Genomic DNA, 17,813 nt, shown 5'->3' on the forward strand with positions numbered 1-17,813 from the left:
TGGAGTGCCCATACAGATGATGGGTCGGGTGAGGCCAGAGGGGGGGGGGGGTCACCTATACGACCCAAGGCACCAGGCTTAAAATGACCTGTTAGCGGCATGCAAAGCCGTATGGCTGCTTTGCCAGCTGCGGTAATGGTCTTGCGTACCCGTTCATCCTGATCCCACAGCCCCCTCCAGGCTATCCCCTACTACTCCCCCAAGCCCTGGCAGAAGCCCCCCGGCCAGCGGCACAGCTGTCGGTGAAGTATGGCAGTGCTGGACACTGTCCGTACACTCTCTCTCCCAGCAGCCACCACGCAAGGTTCGCGATTTGTGGGAGCACATGTGGACCGTGCTGTCGGGAACTCGGCCCATTAGAGGTGGAGAATAGTCTGTGGGCCCGCTAATGATATGCGAACGGTGTTTCAGCTACGCGTGCCGTGTGCCGCATTGACGCCATTTTCAAGGAGGTGGAGCATTACGATTCAGCGTCAAACCAGTGCAATTTCGGCGTCGGGAGCTATTCTCCGACTAATCGCAAACCCAGATTTTGGCGTCGGCCAACGGGAATCACGCCCCATGTTTTTACAGAAGGGAAATAGTGTTTTATAAATTTATTGAAGCTTTCTGAGGATGTTGTCAACATTGTGTAAGTCACATTATTAAGGTTTATTAATGTCAATTGCATTTTTAAAGGAAACAGACGATGGGTATTTGAACACAAAAATATGAGATAGTTGGGACACTTCTCCGACCTCCCACCGGGTCAGAGAATCCCCCGGGGGCGGCTGAATCCCGCCCGCTGCTCCGACACCGGCTGCCGTATTCTCTGGCACCGGGTTTCCGGCATGCCATTGGCAGCACCCCGCCGACAATTCTCCAGGCCCCGATGGGCCGAGCGGCCGTCTGTTTCTAGCCAGTCCCGCCGGCGTGGATTGGACATGGTCCCACACAGCGGGACCTGGCTGGTAGACCGGCTGGTGCAGTCCTTGGGAGGGCGTGGGGGGCCCACCGATCTGCGGGCGGACCTGTGCCATGGGGGCACTCCTTCATTCCGCGCAGGCCCCTGTAGGGCTCCACCCTGGCCGGCACGGAGAAAACACCTCCCTGCGCATGGGCCAGGCTACACCGGCTGGTCTGCGCATGCGCTAAACTACGCCGGCGGTTCTGCGCATGCGCTAACTCGCACAGTCCCTTCGGCGCCGGCTGGCGCTTTGCCAACCCCTCCGGCATCGGCCTTGCCCCCTCAAGTGCAGAGAATTCCACAACTTCCGGTTGGCCCTATGCCGGAGTGGTTCGCGCCGTTCTTGGAACCGGGCCAATTCGTCAATTGTGGTGAATCCCGCCCCTGGGTGCATGTGAAAAGTGTTAATACTAACAAAGTCAATAAACTCTCAGAAAGAAGAGGTTCTATATCTTTCATGGAGCTGGAAGTAATAAATTAGCAAAGATGGAGAAGAGGTTAATGGACATCAAGCAGAAGATCGGGAGAAGAGGAGCATTTTCACGTTGATAGACTTTAATTGGTGGGGTGTGTCATGTGAGTGTACCTTTAAGAAATGTGTGTTTATAAATGGGTGTGTATATAATTATCTGTAGTGAGAGTATCTTTAAGAAATGGGTGTTTATTACTGCAGTGATGTCAGAGAGTGGGTGGAGTTGGGCTGTCTGTCAGCTTTTTACTTTTGTTTTAGGTTGTTTGCTGCAGGGTGTGTTTTAGTTTCATTTTCAGAGCTGGATAGCTGCAGTCACAGCCAGAAGGTGTATTATAGAGTCTCTCTCCGTAATCTAAAGACTGTAAATCGATCCTGGTGATTTAAAACTAATAACAGTAGCGAATTTAACCTGATGTACTTCTGGTAAAAGGTGTTTTAAGTCTTATGGATGTTAAAAGGAAAGCTTAAAGGATTACTTCATGTTGTATTCTTTGGGGGTTGTATTTGAATTAATAGTTGCTAAGATGTTCACTGTATGTTTTAGAAAGGTTAACTTGAGTTCATAGAATTAACATTTCTTTCTGCTTTAAAAAAATACTTTTCCATTTCTGCTGTACCACACTGTAGAGTGTGCTCCCCAAACCACAATCTATTAAAAGTTGTGGGTCAGGTGAACTCCATGATACACTTTGGGGTTCTTTAAACCCTGGCCCATAACAGGTGCCACAAGGCTCAATCACATCTATATTAGCAACCTGGACAAAGAGACAGGGAGAAATGTATCCAAATGTGTTGATGATAGAAAGCTGGATGGCAATGCAAGAGGCTGCAAGGAGATGGAGACAAATTAAGTGAGTGGGCAACAAGTTGGTGGATGGAGTATAACTTGGGGAAGTGAGATCATTCACTTTGGGAGCAAAAATAGAGAAGCATGAAACTTTTAAATGCTAATGTTTTGAGGGTGAGAGGGTTGTCCCATGACATGAGGCTCTGTAAACTGGATCTCCAGTCTCTTGAGTTGAGAAGAATTAGAAGTAACCTAGAAGGGGTCTGACAAGGTAGACAGTAGTTATTTATTTTGGCTGGGTACACTGGGGAACAGCCTCAGGATAAGGGGCTGATCATTTAGAACTGAGAAGAGGAAAACTTTCTTTGCTATTCTGATCTAATTTATATCCTTGCTGTCAATGCAATTTAAATATTTTTGATGTGCTCTTTCACATCTATTCTTTGTTTCATGTCTGTTACCTCTTCTCCATCTACGCAAATTTATTACTTCCAACTCCATGAGCCCTTGTCATGTATTTTTTAAAAATTTTGTTTTAAAACACATTTTAATCAAACTTGTATCAAAGTAGGTTACAACAAGTAAACACCCCAGGAAACATTCTTCCCAACAATCAACTATACAGTTTGTACAGAATTTTTCTTTTTTCACCCCCCCCCCCCCCCCTACCCCCACCCTGTGACGAACAGCTCCTCAAACACAGTAACAAACATCCCCCACCTTTTCTCAAACTCCCCTGCTGAGCCCCTTAACTCACACTTTATCTTCTCTAACCTCAGGAATTCATACAGGTCACCCACCATGCTGCTACCCCCGGTGGCGATGCCGACCGCCACTCCAGCAAAATTTGTCACCGTGCAATCAGAGAGGCGAAGGCCAAGACATCGGCTTTCCTCCTCTCTATGAGCTCCGGCTTCTCTGAAACCCCAAATATCGCCACCAAAGGGCCGGGTCCACTCCCTCCTCCACTGGCTAAGACACTCCCGGCCAGAATCTTCCCAATTTTTCATAACCCCAAAACATGTGCGCATGATTTGTTGGCCCCCACCCACACCTTACACTCATCTGCTAACCCCAGAAAGAACCCACTCATTCTCGGCACCACCTTAAACTGTATCAGGCTCATCCTTGCACAAGAGGAGGTCCCGTTTACCCTTCACAGTGCCTCTCTCCATACTCCCCAATTGATCTCCATTCCTAGCTCCGCTTCCCATTTCACACTGATCTTCACCACCCGCTCGCCTCCCAGCTCCCCCAGCCAATTATATATATCCCCAATTCTTCCCTCCCCTTCCATATCTGGAAGCAGCAGTCGCTCCAGCAGGGTGTATCCTGGCAATCTCGGGAACCTCTTCCAGACCTTTCGTGCAAAGTCCCTAACCTGTAGATAACTGAACTCACTACCCCTCGGCAGCTCTACCCTCTCCCTTAGCTCCTCCAGACTGGCAAACCCTTTCTCCAAATACAGATCCTTCACCTTGACCAGCCCCACTTCCATCCACCTTCTGCAGCAGGGTCCTCCCCACCCTCGGCACCTCCCCGCCCACACAAAGTCAGAGATGATTGTCTCCACTTTCTGAAAAAAAACCTTTGGTATAAAGATCGGGAGAGCCTGAAAGATAAACAAGTACCTCGGCAGAATATTCATTTTCACCACTTGGATCCTCCCCGCCAACGTTAAGTGCAGTGTATCCCACCTCTTAAGATCCTCCCTGGCCTCCTCCACAAGCTTCGTTAAGTTCCACTTATGGAGCCCCATCCATTCCCTCGCTACCTGAATCCCCAAGTACCTAAACCTGGGGCTGGAACGTTTCGGCGTGGCCAGTTCGGCGTGGCCGATTCGGTGGGGCCAGTTCGGCATAGCCGATCGGAATGGGACGTTTCGGCGTGGCCGATTCGGCGGAGGAGTTTTTCGGCGGAGGGACGTCAAATTAGTTATAGTCGCAAAATGTTTGTGCAGCCCATTTCTTGTATCTTTTCCTTCCAGCCGCCTCAGATATCGTGTTTGTTCACCAAACCGGGTCTGACTTTACACAGCCGGTGTTACTGAAGATATTGTGACTTTACACAGCCGGTGTTACTGAAGATATCGTGTCTGTGCACCAAACCGGGTCTGACTTTACACAGCCGGTGTTACTGAAGATATCGTGTTTGTGCAACAAACCGGGTCTGACTTTACACAGCCGGTGTTACTGAAGATATTGTGACTTTACACCATGTGTTAAGTCAGACAGCAGTGTAGATCACTGGGCAGCTGATTCAATACTTTCAGTAACACCGGCTTTCTTTAAGAGTTTAATGTTGGTGCCTTTCTTTAAGAGACCCGGTTTGGTGCACAAACACGATATCTGAGGCGGCTGGAAGGAAAAGATACAAGAAATGGGCTGCACAAACATTTTGCGACTATAACTAATTTGACGCCGAAACGTCCCTCCGCCGAAAAATTCCTCCGTCGAATCGGCTACGCCGAACTGGCCACGCCGAACTGGCCATGCCGAAACGTACCAAACCCCCTAAACCTATCCCTCGCTACTGTAAATGGCATTCCCCCGAAATGAGCCCGTTGTGCCAGCTCATTCACCGGGAATACCTCGATTTTCCCTTCATTTAGATTGTATCCCGAGAACCGTCCAAACCTCTCCAACAGGCCCATAATCCTTCCCATACTCTCCAACCAACCCGAAACTTACAAGAGGTCATCGGCATAGAGCGACACCCGATGCTCCCTCTGTCCCCTCATTATCCCCTGCCACTCTGCCGACCCCCTGAGAGCCATCGCCAATGGCTCTATGGCCAGCGCAAACAGCAGCGGTGACAACGGGTACCCCTGCCTCGTATCCCTGTGTAAGTCAAAGTTTCGTGAGCTCATATCATTCGTCCTCACCCTCGCTCTTGGCGCCACATACAGCAACCGCACCCATGCCACAAATCTCGGCCCAAACCCAAACCTTCCCAGAACTTCGAACAAGTACCACTCCACCCGATCAAATGCTTTCTTTGCGTCCATGGACACCACCACCTCCGGTACCAGAGCTCTCGACGGATTCATCACCACATTCAACAGCCGTCTTATATTACTTCCTCCTTTCCTTATTTGCACGAACCGTAAATTAGATAATTTCTCCCGAGACCACTGCCATCAGTGCTTCCCAAAAAATTCCCACCGACACCACCCCATTCTGGTTGAACTCCACATAATCCCTAATCGCCAACCGCACCTTATCACAAAAACCTCCATCCGCCAACAACCCCGAGTCAAACCTCCACCCGGCCTCTGCTCGCATTCCGTACTGAACCGAATATCCAACCAGTGGGGTGCGAGATAACTATCCCCGCATACTCTGCCCCCTCCACCCCAACCAAAATCTCCCGACTCACGACAAAGTAATCAATCCTCGAATACACCTTATAGACATGTTAAAAGAAGGAATACTCCCTTCCCCCTGGGTTCTGAAAGCGCCATGGATCCACCAGACCCATCCTCTCCATAAACCCCCCCAGCTCCCTTGCCATTCGTACCCTACCCATTGACCTGGGGCTCGATCTATCCACCCTCAGCTCTTGGACACAGTTAAAATCTCCTCCTATGATCAACTGGTATGTGGCCAAATCCGGGATCGCTACCAGTAATCCCCTCATAAAACCCACATCATCCCAATTTGGGGCACACACATTTACCAACACTACCGGTGTCCCTTCCTATACCCCACTCACATATCTCCCACCTGGATCCTTCACCTCCTTCGCATTCACAAATCCCATTTTTTTGCTCATTAAAATCGCCACTCCCCTCGATTTCAAATCAAACCCCGAGTGGAAAACCTGCCCGACCCACCCCTTCCTTAACCAAACCTGGTCTTTCACACGGAGGTGTGTCTCCTGCAAAAAGACAACCCCCGCTTTCAAGCTCCTGAGGTGCGCGAACATCCGCAACCTTTTAACCGGCCCATTCAGTCCCCGGACATTCCACGTTACTAACCTTACCGGAGGCTTGCGCCTCTAATCCCCTCTGCCGTCCGTCACCTTCCCCACTTAACTCCTGCCCCGTTAATTCCACTCTGTACCGAGCCCATCCCAGATGGTCCCTTTCTTCGCCCTTGACCATGTCATCTCTCACCACCTGCCGTATCGCAGAAACCCCCCCCCCCCCCCGCTTTTCCCTTTCCCCTTCTCCCCCCCGCCCTCCCCCCACTTCCCCGTTCCTCCCTTCCCCCGGCCACCCCTCTTGGCCTTCAACCCCACCACCTTACTTCCGTTCACAAGCATAACCTGCTAGCGCGGCTGCCCTTGCCCAAAGGCACATCTCATGACCTCCCCCTCCTTCTCCTCCCCCCACCCCCCCACTCCTCAGCTCAAAGAAGAAGGCCTCCTGCTGGCCTTACCCTCCCCCACCCAAACAAGGACTTCTCCTGAACTCCAGGTAGCCTTCGCCAAAAGCAAACAAACACATGTCAAATACAAACAGTCCCATAAAACAGGAGGGGGGATGGGAACATCCATCCCAACATAAACTTTGCACCCCTACAACACCTTACAATCTCAACATTGAACAGAAACCCCCCCCCCCCCCCCCCCCAAAAACGGGCAAAAATGCCCCAATCCCTACACCCACTTAAAACATGCTCCCGACCATTACATAGAGCCAGCACCCCGGTTCCCAAGAATTGTCCACTCAGTTCTCCTCCAGTTTATGCTCCTCAATTAAGTCTTCGGCTGCTTCTGGGGTCTCAAAATAATACTCCCGGCCTCCAAACGTCACCCATAATTTCGCCGGGTAGAGCACCCCAAACCTGATCTGCCACCGGTACAGCACCGCCTTGGCCTTGTTGAAACCTGCCCGCCATTGTGCCAACTCGGCTCCGATGTCCTGATAAATCCGGACGTTATTTCCCTCCCAGTCGCAGCTACGCTTCTCCCTGGCCCACCGTAGAATTTTCTTCACAAATTTATGGAGTCTCACGATCACCGCCCGCAGCAGCTCCCCAGCTCTAGGCTTTTGCCTCAGAGACCTATGCACTCGGTCCACTTCAGGAGCCTTATCTAGCACCCCTTCTGCCACTAGTCCTGCCAGCATCCTCGAGACATACCTCGTGGCACTCACACCTTCCACTCCTTCAGGCAGGCCTGCCTTCTCGAGGCATTCTCCTGCTCCTCCACCGTTGCCCTCTATGTTTTACAGAGGTCTCCTAGGAGCCCCACCTCCACCTTCAGAGCCACCACATGATCGCTGTGGTCCGAGATCACTCCTTCAATCTCCCGAATGTGTGACCACTGCACCTTACAGCTTGCTCCTCCCCTGCCTGCATGCTGGAAGAGACTGTCTGTGAAGCATAAGACTGTTTTGATTTTCCAGCCAAACCTCTCACTGTTTTCTGCCGGGTCCGGTGATCAGAAGACATACCATTCCAGGGATAAACTACTCCTCTGACATTCACCTACGCCTTTTCATCAAACTTCCAACCAGATCTGGGTAAAAAGAGCCCTTTTCTGTGACTTTGAACAGGAACAGCCTTTTATCTGACCCTCAGGAGGAACTTCTTCACCCAAAGGGTTGTGAATCTATGGAATTCGTTGCCCAGTGAAGCAGTTGAGGCTCCTTCATGAAATGTTTTTAAGATAAAGATAGATAGTTTTTTGATGAAAAAAGGGATTAAGGGTTATGTTTGGGCAGGAAAGTGGAGCTGAGTCCTCAAAATATCAGCCATAATCTCATTGAATGGCGGAGCAGGCTCGAGGGGCCAGATGGCCTATGTTCTTATGTAATCACTCCATGGTCACAAGCAGATGTCGTTGTCTTGTATTTTGGTTGCCACCATGGATCTCTTTTCTCCCTTTTCCCCAAAATAGCAACGAAATTTCTCCTCATCTCAGTTCTAAATGATTTGCATGGCGAAGGATTGGGAATCGCTTCCTGATTTGCGCTCCCAGCGGTTCCCAAATCAGGTGCTATTCAGCTCAGGCTGGAGAACTGTGGGCAGGATACTCCATCCCGCCGTTGGGATTCTCCGTTTCACCAGCTGGTCAATGGGGTTTCTCATTGTGGGGCAGCCCCGCACCATCGGGAATCCCCCGGACTGCCGGAAAAAGGAAGAATCCCGACTTCGGAGAATTCACTCCGAACGGAGAATTTCGCCCAGAGTGTTTTGGATTTTAATTAGTTAACTGCACGATTTGATAACTTGAGGAAATGTTCAGGTATTCAGAAACGTTGACTCTGAAGAGGTAATTCTATAAGATTTGCTTGCTGCGGGCATTGGCGTACAATTTTCTAAAATTCCTCTTCTAGTGTGAAATTATTAGCAGTATTGCACTAGTCGAAAAAAAAGACATTAAACAAGTGAATCATTCTTGTTTGAGACTTATGACATTGGCCATTAATTTTATTTGCCCTTACAACTTTTAGCTTTTTACATTTTCTGTGCGTAAGCTGAGGAAAGTGCAAGATGGTAATACTGTGCTGAGCCATACCAGGCATGAGGGACCCAAGTGAACAAGGCATCCCATAATTGATCAAATTGAAGTTTTGTGAAGTTGACAGTGCAAGGATCCAAAAGGAAATTTAGAGTAGATGGATTCAATACTAAATCAGATCAAAACTGTAAAATAAAGAGAGGGAAGGGAAGATTGTATTGAGAAAAAGAGAAATTAGATAAAAGAATAGTAAAAGAAAATAATTCTAAATTCAACAGGAAATAAAACCTGAATAAATGAGATACCACATTTGTAAAGTTAATTTTCAGTGCCAGAGGGTTTGGCTTGCAACAACTAACAGGTATCACATCTATTAACGGTTACTTAGGCTGAAATGAACTTTCTGTGGCAAGTTTAGTCTGTGTCTACAATGTAAATACGGCAACATCACACCACTCAATGCATTTTAAATGTTGAGGAAGAGAGTGAGATCCTGTTTTCTCAAAGTTAACAGCAGAGCAGCACATCTTGGATGAATGTTCTGACATCGCATTTAACCCACTCACCTACAGTTTCTGTAGTATTTGTGCATAAATAATGTTAACTTCCATTATTTCAATCATCAGTTTGTCAGAAAACTATGGACCACTGTAACTTTCTCAAGATTTAGAAGCACTTAAGATGTACTTTTAAACAAATGATTGCATCATTTCTGCATGATGTCCATTCAGAAATGAATAGTAGGTCAAAGTTACGTTTTCTCATCAATCTGTCACTGAGTCTTCTGCAATGCAATATTCAGTCATCAATTTCAAAATGCTTTATATTGTGAACTTGCATTAATTCTCCTATATGATCAACTGCCAGGAGACATGGCTGTCTAGGAATTATCTGAGCACCTATTAATATTGTTTCACAATATATTCCAAAGCAAGTGCTTTCTAACTTAGGGCATTGGAATTACATCAGACACAGGACTAAGTGACTATAGTTTAATAAATGTATTTCATTATTAAACAATTTCATGTGAATGTTGAACAGTGAAGAAAACAAAAAGGTCAAAAATAACTTTACCAGAAATCCAGAGGAATTATCTAGGAGACATCTTAACCTGCATACAAAGCTCCTTTCCAAAAATGGTGAATTTTCTGGAGGAAGGTGCTCAGGACTGTAATGGGTGATTGGTAACAGAAGGCTATTTTCACCTGAATGAAAGATAATGTCACATGTCAGAGATTTAGAATACGAAGGCTATAGAAAAATAAAACTTGGGCAGAATTTTATGCTCGCCCCAAGGCAGGTTCTGAGGCAGGGATAATATTTAATGAATGCATGCCCCCCCACTTTCCCCATCCTGGCGGAACCCATCCTCTCAAACCCAGATGCAATTTCATGCTTGGGCAGGAAACCCACCCATTCATCTATTAAGGCCGTGATGTCCATTTAATGGATGTTGGAGCTCCAGGACCCACTCAGTCCCTGCCCTATCCACTGATGCCACGATCACCACCACCAACCCACACCTGACTATCCCCCAATTGGCAGCCCCCTACCCTTCCACACCAGGACTTACCTTTTCAAAGGAACTGGGACTTAATCCCATTCAGAACATCGCAGTACCACATCTGGCCACTGCAGCACTGTGCCTCACCCAGTTGAATATTTGTTGGCCAATCTGATTGCCCGACAGCTCTCATGAGGCAGAATTCCTTCCAAGACTTCGAGAGCTGCTGGCTGCGTGTTGGGAGCTGACTCAGGATGGCAAGCGCTGATCAATTGCCATCCTTGTGTATTTCACATTGTTTAGAAGTATTCTAAGGAAAGTTTTCCTCATGCATATCATCGTAACCATCTAAAGTCATCAGTGCACATATTTGTCCTGTGTTATATTATCATTTCTAAATTCCCAGCGATTATATGGCAATCCAACAAATGCGGACATCATCCATCAGACCCAAAAGACAAAGAAGCAACGCCATAACAAAACCTCCCTCTCCCACATGAAAAACAGGACATGTGGGAAAGCTAAGTGTGATGCACTTTCATTTGTGGATTCAGATGATGGAAACAATAATTATATTCCTAACTTGATCATCCTCAAATATCTGTAATTCTTGTTGTTCTACTATCTTAGTTCTACCCTTCACAGAGTAGTTAATGGATTGATTGAAGATTATGGACATTGCTTTCAAGAAAGCAGAGATTAACTGTTAAAAATAGAAGTTTTCTGCAAACAAGAGCATGGAACAGAATTAATGCCAGATGTTGAGCTTAATGACAACAGAGCAAAAAAATGCATCAATAGTACTTTGGCAGAGCATGAAGTTATTGCATCGAAAGTTTTCTGAAAACTGGAAATTAAATTTATTACTTGCCACTGTTTGAAGAAAAGAATCAAACATAAACTGATTCAAAACACAGCACACTAAACAGTATCATGTGGTCTTCGGTGTCCACCTGAATATGTTGTTAGGGTTTCAGTTTAATGTCCCATCTGAAAATTAGTACTTCTGACAATGTAGCACTCATTACTAAACTGACATGTTAAGTTAAATTATGTTATATGCTTAAGTCCTTCGAAGCAAAAGTACTAACACTTGGGGAATTAAAAGCAATACACAGTATGAGCAATGTAATAAATGCACAATGACAAAATACCACAAATAAGTACACTATTAATTGTAATACTGTCATGATGATGCGACTTGTGCATGAATTATATCAATCTGTAATTTCACCGGTTGACCAAACATATACTGAACTGTTTAAAAAGCACTTTTTAAAAACAAGAATAGATACTGGCTTAAGGTGGCTGTGACAAATCACCTGATATCTGGAATTGCAAGTTGACCAACTTCTGGAAAGTTCCAATGTGAATCACAATTTGGACATGTTCAGACACCCTCATGGAATTTCACACCTGAGGGTGTTAAGAACTACTTTATAAGGATTTACTGAAAACTGTACCGGACCCAACATTTACATGTCTATAAAAAGTCTGCAAGAACTATAGTTACGTGAAAGATGTTTCCCTATCTGATCAAGCTGGATAATGACTCATTCAGGGGTTAATGACTGGGACGCCGCACAATCTAATCATCCTTGTCCATGAAAGAAAAGCAACCATCAGTTCAGACAAACAAAAGTCTTCGGAAATCATTATGGAGAGAGAGAGAGAGAGAGAGAGAGATCATGTGATTGAAGTAACCATTGTGAAATCTGTTTAACACAGCACACAAGTTGCTGAAGGCAGAATTGGTCAGTAGCCTGGAAAAGCTGAAAAATAAACAGTAACCAGCACCCTTCTTCTCAAGTCAAGAATAAGTATGTCATCCAGTTCAAGACGCCAACTCTACCAGAAATCTGCCAGTAAACTGAGATCTCATAATAATTGCAACATCTTCTACATTTAATTGCATTCAAGAAACTGGCTAACCTAAATCAACCGCAACTTTCAAAATCTATGCCTCAAGGACAATCAAAGGATACTTGACTGTATATATTTTAAAATGCGCTCTAACTCCCCTTATTTCTGATACATGTGTGTTTGACATCATGGACGGGATTCTCCATTGCCCGACGCCAAAATCTCGAATGGCGATCAGACGGAGTATAGCTCCCGAAGCCGAAATCGCGCCAGGCATCGGTTTGATGCCGGGTCGCAATGCTCTGCTCCTCCAAATCAGCGTAATTGCAACACATGCCATGCGCAGTTACAATTGCTTTGGCATCTCATTATCGGGCACACCTGCGCTGCTCCGCCTACGTTGGCCCGAGTTCCCGCCGGCACGGTCCACGTGTGGTCTCAACAGTCGTACAAAAGGTGTGGTGCCTACGGGGAGATAGTGAGGGCTTAAGGACAGTGTCTGGCATCGCCATACATCGCCCACAGTCGTTCAGCTGGCCGGGGGGGGGGTTTCTGCCCAGGCTGGGGGGAATAGTGGAGTGTGGCCAGGCTGTGGGGTCAGGCTGGATGGGGACACGGTCCAGCACAATTGTCGCCATCTTTATGGGCGAGATCGGTGTGAGTGTGGGAGAGTGTAGGTGTACGCGTAGTTGCAGCTTGTCAGCTCTGCACATGTCCATCACAGACCCGCCTTTTCTCCCACCATTTTTTGCACATTCTGTGGGTGGGTGGGAAGATTTAATGGAGCTGAAGGTACAACGTTAACCATTTTAAGTATATTGTAATGGATTCAAATTGATGCAAATCAGGTTTGTACCATTCCTGTGAACCTGATCGTGTCATTGGGGAGGATCCAGAAAGATCGCGTTCCAAAGTCCTGCCTTTGGTGCAAATCCGGATTTTGCCTCTCGTGAGATTTCGTAGCCTTTACAGAATTTGCGGCCACTGCTAAAGCAGCCACTAAATCCCACCCAGTAAGCTTGTGGAGAGAACAGGCACACACCCTACTTTGCACTAGAAGAGGCAAATAGAGGCCACATTTAATACAGTTTGAAAAGAGTTTGGAGAATATATGAAATGCTTAATAAAGGAATCATGGGTAGAACGATGCAACACATTCTGCCCTATTTGTCTGGGGATGTATTACAAATGCAGACAAAAAGGAATCAGATATCACTATATATTCTACACATGTTCATTATTTCTATTATCCCCTCTGTCCATTTTGAATTGTATCAAAAGGGGGGTCAATGTTTCACCTCTCATACTGCCTATTAACTGCATCCAATGTTTTCAGTTTTTTGTTGCTAAGCAACAACTGCTGCACTGACTGCGTATTTGGTTAGCACTGGCATTTCTGCTGCTCAAGGCATCTATATCTATACTAAAGTGCTTGCACTTTTTCCATGTGGTAAATTGAACTATCTTTAGGTACTGGACAGTAATTTTTAAAAAGGTTTCAAATGCCATTCATAGTGATTACAAATGTTCTGACCAAAAGCCTGGGTCCAGGGTCGACACAGAAGATGAACCCTTCAGATTAACACACTTTCTTGAAACAGTTTTGCTTTGTAAAAATGAGGCTCATCATTAGTACACTAACATCTGAATCTTATTTGTGACAGCACACGCAACTGGCTGTGTATAATGTATGTGAAGTGGTTGTGCTCAAGTAATCTACTTGGCTCAACTACTGGATCAGCTTACAGTTTCTAAAGTAGTGGTGCATGATTTGAAGCTTACACTCTGTGCTTAATTTAGCCAGCAGCTGTTATGAAAAGACACATTTATACCAGCAAGTTTACTCTGGAGTGTGGGCAAAACTCAAAGGCATTCCAAAATAAAAGTCTACAAACATGAATTCAAAATGATATTAAGTGAACTCTCAGAAAATAAATGAAACTGATATTAAAAGATCATAACGTGCTACATTAAATACCTTATCTTAAAGGCAACATTTCAGTCTATGTGGCTCAGTTTGCCTTGAATGATTCTAAACCTTCAGACTTTCCATCCTTCTGTAGGCGCTGAACACCAGGCATCAGAGCAATGTATCACAATTACTTTACACCATTAACTGCTTATAAATATTAACTGCTCACCGTTCTTCTTTGTGGAATCCTTACTAACTGCTAATGATTGACAGCAATAACAATTGGGTGGAACACCAACTTTGCAGGGTGAAAAATGATCAAAGGAAAGGAAATTTGAGTGGAGTGCAGTGGATGGAGCAGTGCCCACTTCAACATTGCTCATTTGTGTTCTCAAATAAATAATTTGGATCAAAACAGTTCCACCTTCCAACAGGAATCACTCTTTACCTTTTCAGATTTAAAATTTCGATGATGGTGACTGATTGGAAAGAGAATGACAAACAATGGGTGGAATTAACTAAATGGGAATCAAAGTCCTCTAGTGAGTGTGTATAGCTGCGTGTTTCCCGCGCTTGCAGCACCGAGAAAAACAATGCTAGAAAATGGTGCTCGTGTTAGATAGGGGCCTCAGTAGGGAATGTGCAACCGAGGCCGCAAATGGTCTCGTTTTGTGCAGGAGCGCCGCTCAGTGTAGCGAGAGATCGAATCCCGATCTCTGGAGCCATCAAAATGACCCGCAAACCACCACCCCCAAACCCCAATGCACAATGGGAGGGTCCCCAGCCACCCCCCAACACCCACGCAGGGCACACCCAATGCCCTATTACCCCATGCAAAAAATGCAAGCTTGGCACCGCCAACCTGGCATCATGGCAGTGCTCCTGCCAGCACCACCTGGGCAACTTGGCAGTGCCAGGGTGCCCAGATGGCACCAGCAGTGCCAGGGTACCATTCTCCCCAAAGGGCCTACACCTGGGCGCTTCCATTCCCCGAGTAGATCCCCGTCCTGTCTGGTCCCCATTTGTAGAGACCAGTACTGAACGGCGCTCATCCGAGGCGAAAGAGATAGATCCCATGCCTCAGGAGCATCGGGAATCTGCACATTAAAGTGAAACTAGCTGGATTGGATTGGATTTGTTTATTGTCACGTGTACCGAGGTACAGTGAAAAGTATTTTTCTGCAAGCAGCTCAACAGATCATTCAGTACATGGGAAGAAAAGGGAATTAAACAGAATTCAAGAAAATACATGAGAATACATAATAGGGCAACACAATATATACAATGTAACTACATAAGCATTGGCATCGGATGAAGCATACATGGGTGTAGTGTTAATGAGGTCAGTCCATAAGAGGGTCATTTAGGAGTCTGGTGACAGTGGGGAAGAAGCTGTTTTTGAGTCTGTTCGTGCGTGTTCTCAGACTTCTGAATCTCCTGCCCGATGGAAGAAGTTGGAAAAGTGAGTAAGCCAGGTGGGAGGGATCCTTGATTATGCTGCCCGCTTTCCCCCGGCAGCGGGAGGTGTAGATGGAATCAATGGATGGGAGGCAGGTTCGTGTGATGGACTGGGCGGTATTCACGACTCTCTGAAGTTCCTTGCGGTCCTGGGCCGAGCAGTTGCCATACCAAGCTGTGATGCAGCCCGATAGGATGCTCTCTATAGTGCATCTGTAGAAGTTGGTGAGGGTTAATGTGGACATGCCGAATTTCCTTAGTTTCCTGAGGAAGTATAGGCGCTGTTGTGCTTTCTTAGTGATAGCGTCAACGTGAGTGGACCAGGATAGATTTTTGGTGATGTGCACCCCTAGGAATTTGAAACTGCTCACCATCTCTACCTCGGCTCCGTTGATGCTGACAGGGGTGTGTACAGTACTTTGCTTCCTGAAGTCGATGACCAGCTCTTTAGTTTTGCTGGCATTGAGGGAGAGATTGTTGTCGTTACACCACTCCGCTAGGTTCTCTATCTCCCTCCTGTATTCAGACTCGTCGTTATTCGAGATCCGGCCCACTATGGTCGTATCGTCAGCAAACTTTTTTTTTTTAAATTTAGATTACCCAATTATTTTTTCCAATTAAGGGGCAATTTAGCGTGGCCAATCCACCTACTCTGCACATTTTTGGGTTGTGGGGGCGAAACCCACGCAGACACGGGAAGAATGTGCAAACTCCACACGGACAGTGACCCAGAGCCGGGATCGAACCTGGGACCTCAGCGCCGTGAGGCGGTTGTGCTAACCACTAGGCCACCGTGCTGCCCTGTCAGCAAACTTGTAGATGGAGTTGGAACCAAGTTTTGCCATGCAGTCGTGTGTGAACAGGGAGTAGAGTAGGGGGCTAAGTACGCAGTCTTGCAGGGCACCGGTATTGAGGACTATTGTGGAGGAGGAGTTGGTGTTCATTCTTACTGACTGTGGTCTGTTGGTCAGAAAGTCAAGGATCCAGTTGCAGAGTGGAGAGCCAAGTCCTAGGTTTTGGAGCTTTGATATGAGCTTGGCTGGGATTATGGTGTTGAAGGCGGAGCTGTAGTCAATAAATAGGAGTCTGATGTAGGAGTCCTTGTTTTCGAGATGCTCTAGGGATGAGTGTAGGGCCAGGGAAATGGCGTCTGATGTGGACTGGTTGCGACGGTATGCGAATTGAAGTGGGTCAAGGCGTTCCGGGAGTATGGAGGTGATGCGCTTCATGATCAGCCTCTCGTAGCACTTCATTACAACTGACGTCAGGGCCACCGGGCGGTAGTCATTGAGGCACGTTGCCTGGTTCTTCTTTGGTACTGGTATGATGGTGGTCTTCTTGAAGCAGGTGGGGACCTCGGAATGGAGTAGGGATAGGTTAAAGATGTCTGTGAATACCTCTGCCAGCTGGTATGCGCAGGCTCTGAGTGCACGACCAGGGATCCCGTCCGGGCCCATCGCCTTCCGTGGGTTCACTTTCAGGAAGGCCGATCTGACTTCGGAAACTGTGATGGTGGGTATGGGTGAATTATGGGTTGCTGGGGCACTCGATAGCGGATTGTTGGTTACCTGCTCAAACCGAGCATAGAATGCATTAAGTTCATCGGGGAGGGGTGCGCTGCTGCCAGAGATACTGCTCGGCTTCGCTTTGTAGCCTGTTATGTTGTTTAGTCCTTGCCACAACCGCCGAGAGTCTGTCTATGACTCTAGCTTAGTTTGATATTCTCTCTTGGCATCCCGGATGGCTTTGCGGAGGTCGTACCTGGATTTCTTGTATAGGACAGGGTCGTCTGCCTTGAACACCTCAGATCTGTCCTTCAGTAGGGAGTCAATCTTGCGGTTGAGCCATGGTTTCCGGTTGGGGAACATACGTACTGCTTTCCTTGGCACGCAGTCGTCCACACATTTGCTGATGAAGTCTGTGACGGTGGTGACATACTCATTTAAGTTAGTCGCTGAGTTCTTAAATATGGACCAGTCCACTGTCTCCAAGCAGTCACGTAAGAGCTCTTCTGTCTCCTCGGACCAACACTGCACAACCTTCTTAGCTGGATTCTCCCGCTTGAGTTTCTGCTTGTAAGCCGGGAGAAGGAGCACAGTCTTATGGTCTGATTTCCCAAAGTGCGGTCGGGGGATGGAACGGTAGGTGCCCTTGATTTTTGAGTAGCAGTGGTCAAGAGTGTTGTCGCCCCTGGTGGGACAGGAGATGTGCTGGTGGAATTTTGGCAGTACACTCTTGAGGTTGGCTTTGTTGAAGTCTCCGGCCACAATGAACAAGGCCTCCCGGTGTTCTGTTTCATAGTTGTTTATGACTGTGTACAGTTCATCCAGCGCCTTCCTCACTTCTGCCTGGGGTGTGCGATGTAGACCGCTGTGATAATGGCTGAAGTGAACTCACGTGGAAGATAGTATGGGCGGCACTTTACGGTCAAGTATTCCAGGTCTGGGGAGCAGTAGGTCG

General features: G+C 46.9%; 1 protein-coding gene across 3 annotated transcripts in view; it reads right to left on the reverse strand.

Moving 5' to 3' along the window:
- The window catches only part of LOC119966167 (aryl hydrocarbon receptor-like), a 235,249-nt gene that overhangs the window by 35,826 nt on the left and 181,610 nt on the right, over positions 1-17,813 (reverse strand). For all 3 annotated transcript variants that reach the window (XM_038797465.1, XM_038797467.1, XM_038797466.1), the window contains one exon: positions 9,691-9,821. In XM_038797465.1, the coding sequence (XP_038653393.1) occupies positions 9,691-9,821 (131 nt within the window). The remainder of the gene's footprint in view (positions 1-9,690; positions 9,822-17,813) is intronic.

This window comes from Scyliorhinus canicula, chromosome 5 (assembly GCF_902713615.1).
Source record: "Scyliorhinus canicula chromosome 5, sScyCan1.1, whole genome shotgun sequence".
NCBI classification, from domain to species: Eukaryota; Metazoa; Chordata; class Chondrichthyes; order Carcharhiniformes; family Scyliorhinidae; genus Scyliorhinus; species Scyliorhinus canicula.